The sequence below is a fragment of the Theropithecus gelada genome, chromosome 2, assembly GCF_003255815.1.
Source record: "Theropithecus gelada isolate Dixy chromosome 2, Tgel_1.0, whole genome shotgun sequence".
NCBI classification, from domain to species: Eukaryota; Metazoa; Chordata; class Mammalia; order Primates; family Cercopithecidae; genus Theropithecus; species Theropithecus gelada.
In genome coordinates this window covers 19,914,790-19,928,953 of record NC_037669.1, presented here as the reverse complement: position 1 = coordinate 19,928,953, position 14,164 = coordinate 19,914,790, and the positions used below count along the sequence as shown (strand labels likewise).

The following is a 14,164-nucleotide window of genomic DNA, read 5'->3' as shown; positions in this document are numbered from 1 at the left end:
ATTGTATATGAACTGACACAGTTCATACAATTACATAATTTCTAAATTACATATATATTTAATTACAGTCGATGAGTTACTAAAGCATCAATCACAAAATGCACTTTACATTTTTCAGATTAAAGAAGCTAATTGATCAAGAAATCAAGTCTCAGGAGGAGAAGGAGCAAGAAAAGGAGAAAAGGGTCACCACCCTGAAAGAGGAGCTGACCAAGCTGAAGTCTTTTGCTTTGATGGTGGTGGATGAACAACAAAGGCTGACGGCAGAGCTCACCCTTCAAAGACAGAAAATCCAAGAGCTGACCACAAATGCAAAAGAAACACATACCAAACTAGCTCTTGCTGAAGCCAGAGTTCAGGAGGAGGAGCAGAAGGCAACCAGACTAGAGAAGGAACTGCAAACACAGACCACAAAGTTTCACCAGGACCAACACACAATTATGGCGAAGCTCACCAATGAGGACAGTCAAAATCGCCAGCTTCAACAAAAGCTGGCAGCACTCAGCCGGCAGATTGATGAGTTAGAAGAGACAAACAGGTCTTTACGAAAAGCAGAAGAGGAGCTGCAGGATATAAAAGAAAAAATCAGTAAGGGAGAATATGGAAATGCTGGTATCATGGCTGAAGTGGAAGAGCTCAGGAAACGTGTGCTAGATATGGAAGGGAAAGATGAAGAGCTCATAAAAATGGAAGAGCAGTGCAGAGATCTCAATAAGAGGCTTGAAAAGGAGACGTTACAGAGTAAAGACTTTAAACTAGAGGTTGAAAAACTCAGTAAAAGAATTATGGCTCTGGAAAAGTTAGAAGATGCTTTCAACAAAAGCAAACAAGAATGCTACTCTCTGAAATGCAATTTAGAAAAAGAAAGGATGACCACAAAACAGTTGTCTCAAGAACTGGAGAGTTTAAAAGTAAGGATTAAAGAGCTAGAAGCCATTGAAAGTCGGCTAGAAAAGACAGAATTCACTCTAAAAGAGGATTTAACTAAACTGAAAACATTAACTGTGATGTTTGTAGATGAACGCAAAACAATGAGTGAAAAATTAAAGAAAACTGAAGATAAATTACAAGCTGCTTCTTCTCAGCTTCAAGTGGAGCAAAATAAAGTAACAACAGTTACTGAGAAGTTAATTGAGGAAACTAAAAGGGCGCTCAAGTCCAAAACCGATGTAGAAGAAAAGATGTACAGCGTAACCAAGGAGAGAGATGATTTAAAAAACAAATTGAAAGCGGAAGAAGAGAAAGGAAATGATCTCCTGTCAAGAGTTAATATGTTGAAAAATAGGCTTCAATCACTGGAAGCAATTGAGAAAGATTTCCCAAAAAACAAATTAAATCAAGACTCTGGGAAATCCACAACAGCATTACACCAAGAAAACAATAAGATTAAGGAGCTCTCTCAAGAAGTGGAAAGACTGAAACTGAAGCTAAAGGACATGAAAGCCATTGAGGACGACCTCATGAAAACAGAAGATGAATATGAGACTCTAGAACGAAGGTACGCTAATGAAAGAGACAAAGCTCAATTTTTATCTAAAGAGCTGGAGCATGTTAAAATGGAACTTGCTAAGTACAAATTAGCAGAAAAGACAGAGACCAGCCATGAACAATGGCTTTTCAAAAGGCTTCAAGAAGAAGAAGCTAAGTCAGGGCACCTCTCAAGAGAAGTGGATGCATTAAAAGAGAAAATTCATGAATACATGGCAACTGAAGACCTAATATGTCACCTCCAGGGAGATCACTCAGTCCTGCAAAAAAAACTAAATCAACAAGAAAACAGGAACAGAGATTTAGGAAGAGAGATTGAAAACCTCACTAAGGAGTTAGAGAGGTACCGGCATTTCAGTAAGAGCCTCAGGCCTAGTCTCAATGGAAGAAGAATTTCCGATACTCAAGTATTTTCTAAAGAAGTTCAGACAGAAGCAGTAGACAATGAACCACCTGATTACAAGAGCCTCATTCCTCTGGAACGTGCAGTCATCAATGGTCAGTTATATGAGGAGAGTGAGGATCAAGATGAGGACCCTAATGATGAGGGATCTGTGCTGTCCTTCAAATGCAGCCAGTCTACTCCATGTCCTGTTAACAGAAAGCTATGGATTCCCTGGATGAAATCCAAGGAGGGCCATCCTCAGAATGGAAAAATACAAACTAAACCCAGTGCCAACTTTGTGCAACCTGGAGATCTAGTCCTAAGCCACACACCTGGGCAGCCACTTCATATAAAGGTTACTCCAGACCATGTACAAAACACAGCCACTCTTGAAATCACAAGCCCGACTACAGAGAGTCCTCACTCTTACACGAGTACTGCAGTGATACCGAACTGTGGCACGCCAAAGCAAAGGATAACCATCCTCCAAAATGCCTCCATAACACCAGTAAAATCCAAAACCTCTACCGAAGACCTCATGAATTTAGAACAAGGCATGTCCCCAATTACCATGGCAACTTTTGCCAGAGCACAGACCCCCGAGTCTTGTGGTTCTCTAACTCCAGAAAGGACAATGTCCCCTATTCAGGTTTTGGCTGTGACTGGTTCAGCTAGCTCTCCTGAGCAGGGACGCTCTCCAGAACCAATAGAAATCAGTGCCAAGCATGCGATATTCAGAGTCTCCCCGGACCGGCAGTCATCATGGCAGTTTCAGCGTTCAAACAGTAATAGTTCAAGTGTGATAACTACTGAGGATAATAAAATCCACATTCACTTAGGAAGTCCTTACATGCAAGCTGTAGCCAGCCCTGTGAGACCTGCCAGCCCTTCAGCACCACTGCAGGATAACCGAACTCAAGGCTTAATTAATGGGGCACTAAACAAAACAACCAATAAAGTCACCAGCAGTATTACTATCACACCAACAGCCACACCTCTTCCTCGACAATCACAAATTACAGTAAGTAATATATATAACTGACCACGCTCACCCTCATCCAGTCCATACTGATATTTTTGCAAGGAACTCAATCCTTTTTTAATCATCCCTCCATATCCCCCAAGACTGACTGAACTTGTACTTTGGGAAGGTTTGTGCATGAACTATACAAGAGTATCTGAAACTAACTGTTGCCTGCATAGTCATATCGAGTGTGCACTTACTGTATATCTTTTCATTTACAAACTTGTATGGAAAATATATTTAGTCTGCACTTGTATAAATACATCTTTATGTATTTCATTTTCCATAACTCACTTTAATTTGACTGCAACTTGTCTTGGCGAAATACTTTAACATTATAAAACAGTAAATAATTTGTTATTTTTACCATTGCTTGCTGAATTTTCTTTTGGTCATTCTGTGTTATATTTCTGCATGTACAATAGAATTTTGTCTTTTGCTTATAGTCTCTATTAATTCTTCCTTAAAAACAAACAGGACCTATGTCCCATTTACGGTCAACTTCTAATCACATATTAGAAGAGGGAAAAGTGGTTCAAATAAATAAAAATTACATCTCTTTGATTTCAAAGTGAACTATAAGATCTTTCAGAAGCAAACATAACTTCATGCTTGGGATGTATCTCAGTATCTCTAGAGCCCAACACAGTGCTCAGACTACATTAGGAACTTAAATGTTTATGATAATAATGAAATAAAATACTACTGAATAATTTTGGTTTTCATGAGCACATATAAGCAGATGGTAAAATTTAAAAGCTCTGACATGTGATAGAAAGCCAGAGAAAGTACATTTGGAAATGTAGTTAACCTTGACAATCAAGAGTCGACTATATTTCTACCAGAGATCAAAACTCCCACAGAACACATATGTCTGCAACCAAATCTGGAACCAGCCACTGTGACATAAACTCCTGAACACTCCGCTTCAAAGCAAAAGAAAAAAAAGAAAATGTCATTCTTGTTTCTTACCTATGTGGTTCCCAAAATAGTCTGAATTACTTAATGTAGGTGCTACCTACCCTGCTCATAAAGGGCCTGTATTCAGAAGCTTATAGGTTTGTTTTTTTTTAACTTTTACAGTTTTTTTTTAAACAAGCACATAAAAGCCAAAGATAGTTATGACATAAGTTATAGAAAAGGCATATTTAAAAAAAATACAGTATATTAGTTGAAAGAAGTAATATAGTGTGAATTTCTTCTGTGATTATTATGCCATTTATAATATAGATGAGAAAAACTCAGCCAAATCATCCTAGAAATTCTGTTATCTGCTTCACGGGACTCCCTGGGGATAATCTATACTTCTGAGCAGAGAACAACAGCTTTCAGGGAACATTTTAACTTACAAGTATGGTCTCCAAGTCACATTCCAAAAAGACGATTTCAGACCAAGTAGCTTATTGCCATTTCCCTTTTTCTAACCTCATAACTGTTAATTTAGTGTGGTTAATTTTATTGCCAGTTATTGATTTTAAATACAATTCATTTAGACATCCAGGCAAACTGTGAAGATCTTTAAGAGTAGAAGAAAGCTTTCACAATCATCCTCCTTTCCCCTGCAAAATCAATTTCATGATGGTAAAGCAAGGATTTGTTGACAGAAACACTTCCATGGTGATGAACTGCAACACCAACGCTATGGGCTTGCATCATCATTAAATAAATTTGGATGAAAGCTGAGGCTGCTGATGAATGAGAAAGCTTCTGTTTAAACACATTTATCTTAGGAATCAGCAGTGACCCAACTGTATTACAAAATACAAGATGGTCTAAATGTTTATTAAAACTATTTTTAAGTCACCTTGGGCCAGAACTCTAGAAGGAATGGCCAACTTAATTTTAGCTCTTTCAAAACAGACAATGATAATGCTGCTGCTTCATGAGATCTTTTTCTAGTTACTGAGAGCGGGTATATGTAATATTTTGGAAGGCATCAATCAACTAGTCATAAAATTATGAACAATGGAAATCGCAAAGAATTTAAGAACAAAGTCTTCTCAACTTTGTCACATAATGGCATAAACAAAACACATGCTTGGGTGGCACTGGGGGAAACAGATAAAGAGGCAGAGATAACCAGCCAAGGGATTCCCATCACCCCAGGTTCCTCTTGGCTGCTCCAAGTGCTGGTGGGGGATGAGAGGAGGGTAGAAATGCATTCTTGGCACACTTGTAACTAATAGAGTTTGGGAGCCAAATTTGGGCTATTCATCAGCCCACCCATTTTGAAAGGGTTCAATTTCTTATGTGAGCCACAGCAATTCTCTATAATAAAGTTAACACCGTAAGTCCTGTGTTCTATTATTATAATGCACAAATTCTCATTTAATAATTTGTTCCAGATTTTAACTATATAGAGGCTGCCTAAGTAGTTAATCTAACATAACTGGAGATTCACCAAACCTTCAAGGAACACCTCTTTTTCAGAAGTACCTCTACTGGGAGGATTCCTTTAGTATAATAATTTGTATCAGCATCAAAATAAATTTTAGAAGACAGATTAATAACGTGTACATTATTACAAGTGTTACTAATTAAAGATCATCATAACAGCAGCATAATTTCTGCAAAACATCTTTTTTTCTATAGAATTTCACCTAAAATGAGACACTGTAGATATCTGGCCTTTAATTTTAAAAAGGTTTCTTATATTTTTTTGTGTGCGTGTGAGAGGAGAGAGAGAGAGAGAAGAGATTGGAAGATTACAGAACTTCCTTTTTCATTAACATATAATCATAGAACTCCCCCCAAAACCAGGAAGGAAAAAGGAAGTGACACTGGAAAATCTTCAGAAATCTTCATATGAAATATGTGGGGGTGGAGGGTTGTATTCTTTGGTCCATGAGTGCTCACAGAAGACAGACTGTTTTTTCGTCTCTCTGAAAAACTCATACCAACCTTTCATTAGTCTAAGTCCTGGCTTCAGAACCAAGTTTCATTTTACTCACATTCCCACTAACTCTTTAACTCTTTAAATGGTAGAATCCTATCACAGATTTGAATGATTTTATCATGTTTTTTCTATTTAAAAGTAATGGCAAAAGTTTCCCCAAGAGGATGCCACTGCTCTCTAGGGGCACTGACAAAAATAAAATTGTCATCCTTACTAGAAGGGCATTCATTGTGCATTACTACACTTGAATCTTTACACATAAGAAAGAATTGCAATACTTGTTCAATCAAGCTCATGATAAAATTACATACACTCTTTGTAAGGTCTCCACAACTATATTTTACAATGCTAAGACATTAGGCTTGGGGTCTTCATGACATCCATTTTTATTAGTCCATTTTTATACTGCTATAAAGAATACCTGAGACTGGGTAATTTATCAAGAAGAAAAGTTTTATTGACTCATAGTTCCTCATGGCTGGGGGAGGCCTCGGGAAACTCACAATCATGGCAGGAGGCAAAGCAAAGCCAAGACACATCTTACCAGGCAGCAAGAGAGCCAGAGACTGCACAGGGGAAACTGCCACTTTTAAACCATCAGGTCTCATGTGAACTCCCTTAGTATCACAAGAACAGCACAGGAACAGCAGGGGAAACCGCCCCACGATCCAATCACCTCCTACCAGGTCCTTCCCTTGACACATGGGGATTACAGTTAGGAGATTTGAGTGAGGACACAGAGCCAAACCACATAACCCATAAAGGATAAAATTAGGGGAGCTGTGAGATGGTCATAGAAGGGATATTTTATCAAAAATGTTTAGAGATTTGTAGTCTAAGGATTCCATGGTCTTTACTGGTTGAAGTAAAACTCCCAATAAAAACGTTTTAGTAGTTTCTTTGATCCTGAATATTTATAAAGTAAGTCTCTTTTAAAATATGTTAAACAAAGGCAGGGAAAGACCTTTAAATTAACCAACACTCTAGCTTTTTCCTATACCCTGGTTTCTGTTATTGTTCAGATTTTTTTTCTCCAGATAATCATTTTGCTTTGTAATCCCAAGAGAAAAGATAGTCAGGAAAAAATACATGCCCCAAAACTCTTACAGATCAGCGTGTCTCAAAGTAAAATCCAAGATATCTGTATGAGAATCCCTTGATATTAAGTTATACTCAGATCTATCAAATCAGAACCTCTGGGGGCAGAAGCCCAGAAAGCTGCATTTTAACAAACTCTTCTGCTGGTTAGTTGTACCCTAAAACTGTACTTCAAATTTTGATCTTTTTCTGGGCTAGCAATATGCTGTAAGATACTCTCTCCCAGTGCTGGGTAGTGGCAGTGAGCTACAGCTCCCAGTCAGCCACACAATCATGGGGGTAAACAACCGATACTGTACAGCAGTAGTTCCCAATTTGGCACAAGGGACTGTTTTCATGGAAGATAATTTTTCCATGGCCGGGGGGTTGGGTGGAAGGTTTCAGGATGAAACTGTCCACTCAGATCATTAGGCATTAGCTAGATTCTCATAAGGAGTGCTCAGCCTAGATCCCTCGCATGTGCAGTTCACAATAGGGTTCGTGCTCCTATGAGAATCTAATGCCACACTGGTTCTGACAGGAGGCAGAGGTCAGGCAATAATGCTCGCTTGCCTGCCACTCACCTTCTGCGTGCCACTCGGCTCCTAACGGGCCACGGACTGGTAGCAGTCCATGGCTTGTTTTTTAGGGGCCCCTGTTCTATAGTGTGCTGTGCTGCTGGACGATTCTGGCCAATTGTAGATTTATGAAAGTGTTCTCTGAGCATGTTTAAGGTGGGCTAGGCTAAGCTATGATATTCAGTAGGTTAGGTGTATTAAACATATTTTCAACTTTTAATAGTTTTCAACTCACAGTGGGTTTATGTGGTTTTAACCCTATCATAAGTCAAAAAGCATCTGCATTGACAAGCACTGGTAAATGTGTTCTGACCACAGTCCCTCTGTTTAAATTACACCTGTCCTAGGAAGTGTGGCTATTCTACCCTCTAGTGGCTGGCATGACAAATAGAAGGCTTATTCTCCACGTTTTCTTTTTATTTAAAAGGAAAGCTCAATAAAAACTCCCATTTTATTGGGTGGGAAGATTCCCAGTTTTATAACTGTAGCAAAGCATAGATGCCTAAATCTTTGGCTGAGCTGCAGCAGGCTGTCTGACACCTACAAGGTCTGTTTCTCTCTCAGATCCCAGGCCCTCAACTTAACTCTGTCGCATTTTTTGGGAAGGGTCCAGAACACACATTAAATACGGCAGTTAGATGAACCAAAACAAAGGACTCCATTCAACTTATGGCACAGTGAAGCAAATACAAGAAAGAGCAAGGAAGACAAGTAGTTTGCTAAGGTTCTCAAACCTTAAACCCCACTTAAATTCATTTTACTTAAACTCCAAGCCCTTTCCTTTCCAGCAGATGGATCCTTTCCATTCCTCAAGGTACATCAAGAAGGGTAAAGCTTTTGGGCAGTCAATACATCAGAGCAGGCATCCCCCAAAGGCAACACTGTAGGGTAAGGAATCTTGAGGCAGTCTAGCGAGTTAACTGGCCAACACCTCTAAGTACTTCATAATTTGATAATGAATTAACACCATTTACATGGGAGCACTTACAAATCTGTCAACATTCCATCAGGTACCAGGTTTTACACTTAGAATGCTGCCATAAAAATGTATTCAGGAATAACCTTTGGCATTGCAGTCAGCTATCCCAGGGATAATCACTTGTGACATCATTTAAAATTTCATTGTCAAAGCTGTTGATGAAGAGAAATAAAACTTATCTTATTATTTGAGGCAATCTGTTTTGAAAAACTGAAACTAGTTTTCTTATTTTAGTGAGTTATTCTTCCTCCCCACAGCCAAACGGTCCTGGTATGATATCTAAGGGGCTACCTGAGACCATCTTTTTTTTTTTTTTGCCTCTGTTTTTATTTATTTATTTCAATAGGTTTTGGGGGAACAAGTGGTGATTGGTTACATGAGTAAGTTCTTTAGTTGTGATTTCTGAGATTCTGGTACAACCATCACTTGCACTGTACCCAATGTGTAGTCTTTTATCCCTCACACCCCTCCCACTCTTTCCCCTGAGTCCCCAAAGTTCACTGTCTCATTCTTACGCCTCTGTGTCCTCATAGCTTAGCTCCCGCTTATGAGTGAGAATATACAATGTTTGGTTTTCCATTCCTGAGTTACTTCACTTAGAACAATGGTCTCCAGTTCCATCCAAGTTGCTACGAATGCCATTATTTCATTCCTTTTCATGGCTGAGTAGTATTCCACCACGTATATATACCACATTTTCTATAGCCACTCATTGATTGATGGGCATTTGAGCTTGTTACATATTTTTGCAATTGCGAATTGTGCTGCCATAAACATGCATGTGCAAATACCTTTTTCATATAATGACTTCTTTTCCTCTGGGTAGATACCCAGGAATGGGATTGCTGGATCAAATGATAGATCTACTTTTAGTTCTTTATGGAATCTCCACAGTTTTCCATACTGGATGTACTAATAGTTTACATTCTCACCAACAGTGTAGAAGTGTTCCCCTTTCACCACATCCACGCCAACATCTATTATTTTTTAATTTTTTGATTATGACCATTCTTGCAGGAGTAAGGTGGTATCGCACTGTGGTTCTGATTTGCATTTTCCTGGTAATTAGTGATGTTGAGCATTTTTTTATATATGTTTGCTATTTGTATATCTTCTTTTGAGAATTGTCTATTCATGTCCTTAGTCCGTTTTTATGATAGGATTGTGCCTCTGTTTTGTTTAGCTCTTTAAAGGCTAGCCATGTTTGGACAACTACAATATACAAATATAAACCCTACAGACCTACAAAGCCTACATCTCGTCCTCAGCCATTCCTGAGGTTTCTGGATAGGTGGAGGGTAGGTTACTAATGAACATTCATGCCTGTGGTGGTTACAAGCTAAGACAGAGGGAATTGAGACTTCTCAGAAAGGATCTTTTAGAAAGGTCTGTAGAGGGAGTTATCTGCTGTTCTGGCAAAAGGTAAAGGTGGTTGGTTGTCTAGACTCTTTTTCTGCCACAGACATAGTAGAAATGGAAAGCTCCAGTTTATCTGAAAACTCTAGTTTATAATAGGATATCTTTGAAAGAGACAAAGGTACAAGGTATTAACACAAATATAAATGTTCAAATGTGCACATGCTCTGGACCAATCTGTCAATCAAGTGAGTAGAAATGATCCTTATGCAACAAAACTTGTGTCTCAGTGACATGCACAGCATCTTAGTGTGCAATCTGTTTTCTTCAAAGCATCACATGTACACAATCGATCAATCCACTGATCATGACACACTAAACTGTGTACCTCTTACTTGCCACTGGGGTAGATATTATGGAGATGAAAGATTCACTGCCCTTGAAGAGCTTATTAACCTGGGCAAGAAATGAAACAAGAAACAAGAGTATCAGACAACATTTAATCAAGTGGGAAACTGTCAATCTCTACCAATAAACTGGAGATTAAGGAAGGCTACAGTAGATTAGAAAGCTTCACAGAGGAAGACTCAGTTAAGTGAAGTGGTTAGGCGAAGGAGCACTGGAGGCAGGCAAATAGATCAGGCTCTGGTTTATGCCTTTTCTAGTCAGTTGTGAGGCCCTGGACAAGTCATTTAACCTTTGTGAAATAAGTGAATTGAACTTGGTGATCTTTAAGATCACATTTGGTTCTAACTTCCAGGGACTTCTGAATTTGAAATCTTACCACCCTCCTTAAATCATTTAAAATTCCTTTTGGGAAATAAGGTCGGGGCATAAATAAGCCAACAACCTACATGAGTTTTTTTCCTCCAGAAATTAAACTTCTTCCTCATTTTTTCACTTATAGGTGTCAAAACTAGTAGATATTTCTTTCTCTAAGATTCTATGAATTGGCTGCGCATGGTGGCTCATGCCTGTAATCCCAGCACTTTGGGAGGCCAAGGCGGACAGATCACGAGGTGAGGAGTTCAAGACCAGTCTGGCCAACATGGTAAAACCCCGTTTCTACTAAAAATACAAAAATTAGCCAGGCATGGTGGCGGGCACCTGTAATCCCAGCTACTTGGGAAGCTGAGGCAGGAGAATCACTTCAACCTGGGAGGCAGAGGTTGCAGTAAGCCAAGATTGTGCCACTGCGCTCCAGTCTGGGCAACAGAGCTTCACAGCTCTGTTGAGATTCTGTCTCAAAAAAAAAAAAACAGATTTTACAAATTAATTTTTTACCCCTAATCATATCAGCTTTTTCTCCCCATTAGAGCATTTTTTTCAACTTCAGGACTATTAATGGTTTCAGCCCAGGAACTCTTTGTTGTGGGGAAGCAGGAGGTGTTTATGCATGGTATGATGTTTAGGAACACTCCCGGCTTCTACTTACACACCATGTAGCATCCCCCAACTGTGTTAATAATGTCTCCAGACATGGCTAAATGTTCCCTGGAGGGCAAAATTGCCCTCTGGTTAAAAATCACCACATTAAAGAGATGGACCAAGTGACTCTATAAGCCAGTTCCACTCTTACATAACTTACTGTGGGAAAAATTTGACAACTCATATGAAAACTCATGTCTGGTGTCTAGAGATGAGAACCTTGAATCTGACTAAACATAGGCCTCAAAGCAACTTTAAAAACCTATACTGAAGAGTATTGTTGCATAATTGTTTCCACTTACTTGACAGACTGGCCCAAGAGCATGTTCATACTTGAACATTTATATTTGCATTATTACAGTATTTTGTACTTCTGTCTCTTTCAAAGATACCTGAATTCTAAACTAGAATTTTCAGTTCAACTAGAGCTTTCCATTTCTCATGTGCCCTTGGGAGAAATAAGAGTCTAGAAATCAACCACCCCGGCTTTAAATGGAGTTGGGGGAGAAGGGAATTAGTTTTCAGCAGGAATCCCAAGAACTGAAGAGATAACTCTCTACTGTTTAGACCGTTCTAAAAGGTCCTCTCTGAGAAGCTGCAATTCCCTCTGTATTATTAGCTTATAACCACTACAGGCATTAACGTCTTCTATTAGGATACAGGCTTCCTTCATTCCTCAACCATTCACCTACAAGAATGAACCAACAAACATTTATGAAGCACGCAATACTGCTCATTGTTGTGCTAGGCAGCTATGCAGACATTCAAGTTTGGAATAAAAGGCAGGAGTTAAGGGGTAGCTTAAAAGGTAACTAAGAGCTCAACAGAGAGAAGGAACTGTATAGACAGTAAGTACTACAGGAATTTAGAGGAAGAGCAGGTTACTCTCAGGTGGGATTTGGGGATCAGGCTTCAGAAACAGATGAGGATTGAGCAGGGGATGGAGGATGGGGAGGACTAGGATACAGAGAAGAAAGAAAGGTGCTCCAAAGAGGTGCCCACAAGGTAAAGGTGTGGGGGCAGGCAGGAGGGCAGATAATCAACATTCAAGGAACAGTGAGCAGTGCAATATGGATGAAGTTGAGATGGTTGGGGCAGGGTAAGGCTTAAAGGGCACAGACCGGTTAGATTGTGAAGAACCATGAATACAGCACTAGGGAGTCTCTGTCTTCACAGAAGGCTTCTGCGTAGTGAGGTAACATTAAAAAAGAGAGGACAAAAAACAAATCCATTATATAACATTATTTTATTATACAACAACCTTAGAAAGTGGGTATTATGACAACTTTAGAGATAAGTAGATTAAAACTCTGACACATAAGGAAAGCTGTTCCAGGTCATTCTGTTAGTATGTCACAAAACTGAGGAGTGAAAACAGGTCTGATTCTGTTGCCCCATTCTCTTTCCATGGCAACACACTGAGTTGCAAGGGGTTTTAAATTCATTATAAGTTGAATTTGATCCTTTCCACTCTCTGTGGTGATAGACAGGTTGTCTAATGTTGCCTCCTTGTGCTACACCTCACAAATCTGCCACTTCAGCCAGAACACTCAGAATGTCCCTAAACATATGCAGGGCTTTCCCCTTTCTCCTCCCCACTTCTCTACATGGACACAATTTTCATCTCTTGTCAAGTGAAATAAGACCCACACTGAAAGGTCTGTATCAATGCTCGCCTCTTCTGAAACCTTCCATGATCACCATAGCCAATAGTGATTTGCCTCTCCTTCCAACTCCACCTGCCTCCCTGAAGCCACTGTTAGGGTGACAAGAGATAATGAATGTGAGAAGCCAAGCCCCACACAAATGGGCAGGCACGGGGAAGACTGACCTGGTGACGGCACTTGGGATAGGAGATGTGAGAAAGCAAGTCCAAAGAGAAGCTCATGTTCTCATTAGGACACTGTTCTCAGAACACAAAAGGTGCAGTCAGTGTCCACTCTATCCTAAGGCAAGATTCTGTAAGCAAAGGGCACAAATGCCAAGCATGAAGAACATCAATATGTGCAGAGCAGGAGGTACCTGATCAGCCTCAGAGATGATGGGAGAGAAAAGCATCAGAAGTGAGTGAAAATGACTCATGGAAGGAGCATCACAACCATTGCACACCTAAGCTTATAAGCAGGTGGCTGCCTTGACAATCCTGATAATGACCCAAGACTTTCAGAAAAGGCAATCAAGGGGTCAAGGTCCAGCCATTATAAAGACTAGCACCAGCAACTTAGGCCACATTTGGTGTGATTCTGCCGTTGCAGAAACAGAAAATTTTCCCAGATGGTACACTCTAAATCTGGATTTCTATTTCTCAAGGAACACTGCAACTTAATAAGGAAAGACTGGCACTCTCAGAATCATTTTTTAGAAATAATCACTATGTATCTTCCCAGGTCAGAAGGAGAAGTGTTAGGGTTCAACCTTGTCAGTCTCCAAATTCAGGAGTACAAAATTGCAAACCAAGGAAGCATCCCAAGTAAAAACTGCCATGGCAAAGGAAAATTGTCAAGTTGGCTCCTATGTCTCCCCTCACCATACAAGAATCTGCATCAACACAGACACTCTTCGAACAACTCAAAGTAATTCCTTAAAAATGCATTACTATCCTTTACAATTAGTGGTTTGGCTGTTTTGTTGTTTTTTTTCCTCTCTTCTCTTTAACAAAAAAAAGCTATTCTTTTTCTATTCTTATGCCTTTTCATAGTGTTCTCGCCTGAATTCACTATGCCTGAGATCAGTCATTTTTTAAGCCTTAGAAAACCACTGTTTTATATAAACAGGAGCTAACTAAAAACTGCAAGAGGTCCTCAAAAGTTCCATAACACAAGAGACAGACAGTTATTCCTTTAGGACAACAGGGAGGAAATCAGTGAGTAGGGATCATCCTGAGAACAGCTCTCATAGTAATTTACATAAGCAGCCCATTTATTTCATATGAAATTTTCTGATTATAAGAGTA

General features: G+C 39.5%; 2 protein-coding genes across 4 annotated transcripts in view; one reads left to right on the top strand and one right to left on the bottom strand.

Moving 5' to 3' along the window:
• The window catches only part of CMSS1 (cms1 ribosomal small subunit homolog (yeast)), a 373,543-nt gene that overhangs the window by 340,116 nt on the left and 19,263 nt on the right, over positions 1-14,164 (bottom strand). The window lies entirely within an intron of this gene.
• The window catches only part of FILIP1L (filamin A interacting protein 1 like), a 292,938-nt gene that overhangs the window by 274,448 nt on the left and 4,326 nt on the right, over positions 1-14,164 (top strand). For 2 of the 3 annotated variants that reach the window (XM_025374760.1, XM_025374761.1), the window contains one exon: positions 119-2,894. In XM_025374760.1, the coding sequence (XP_025230545.1) occupies positions 119-2,894 (2,776 nt within the window). The remainder of the gene's footprint in view (positions 1-118; positions 2,895-14,164) is intronic. The other variant, XM_025374762.1, reaches the window with a different exon arrangement.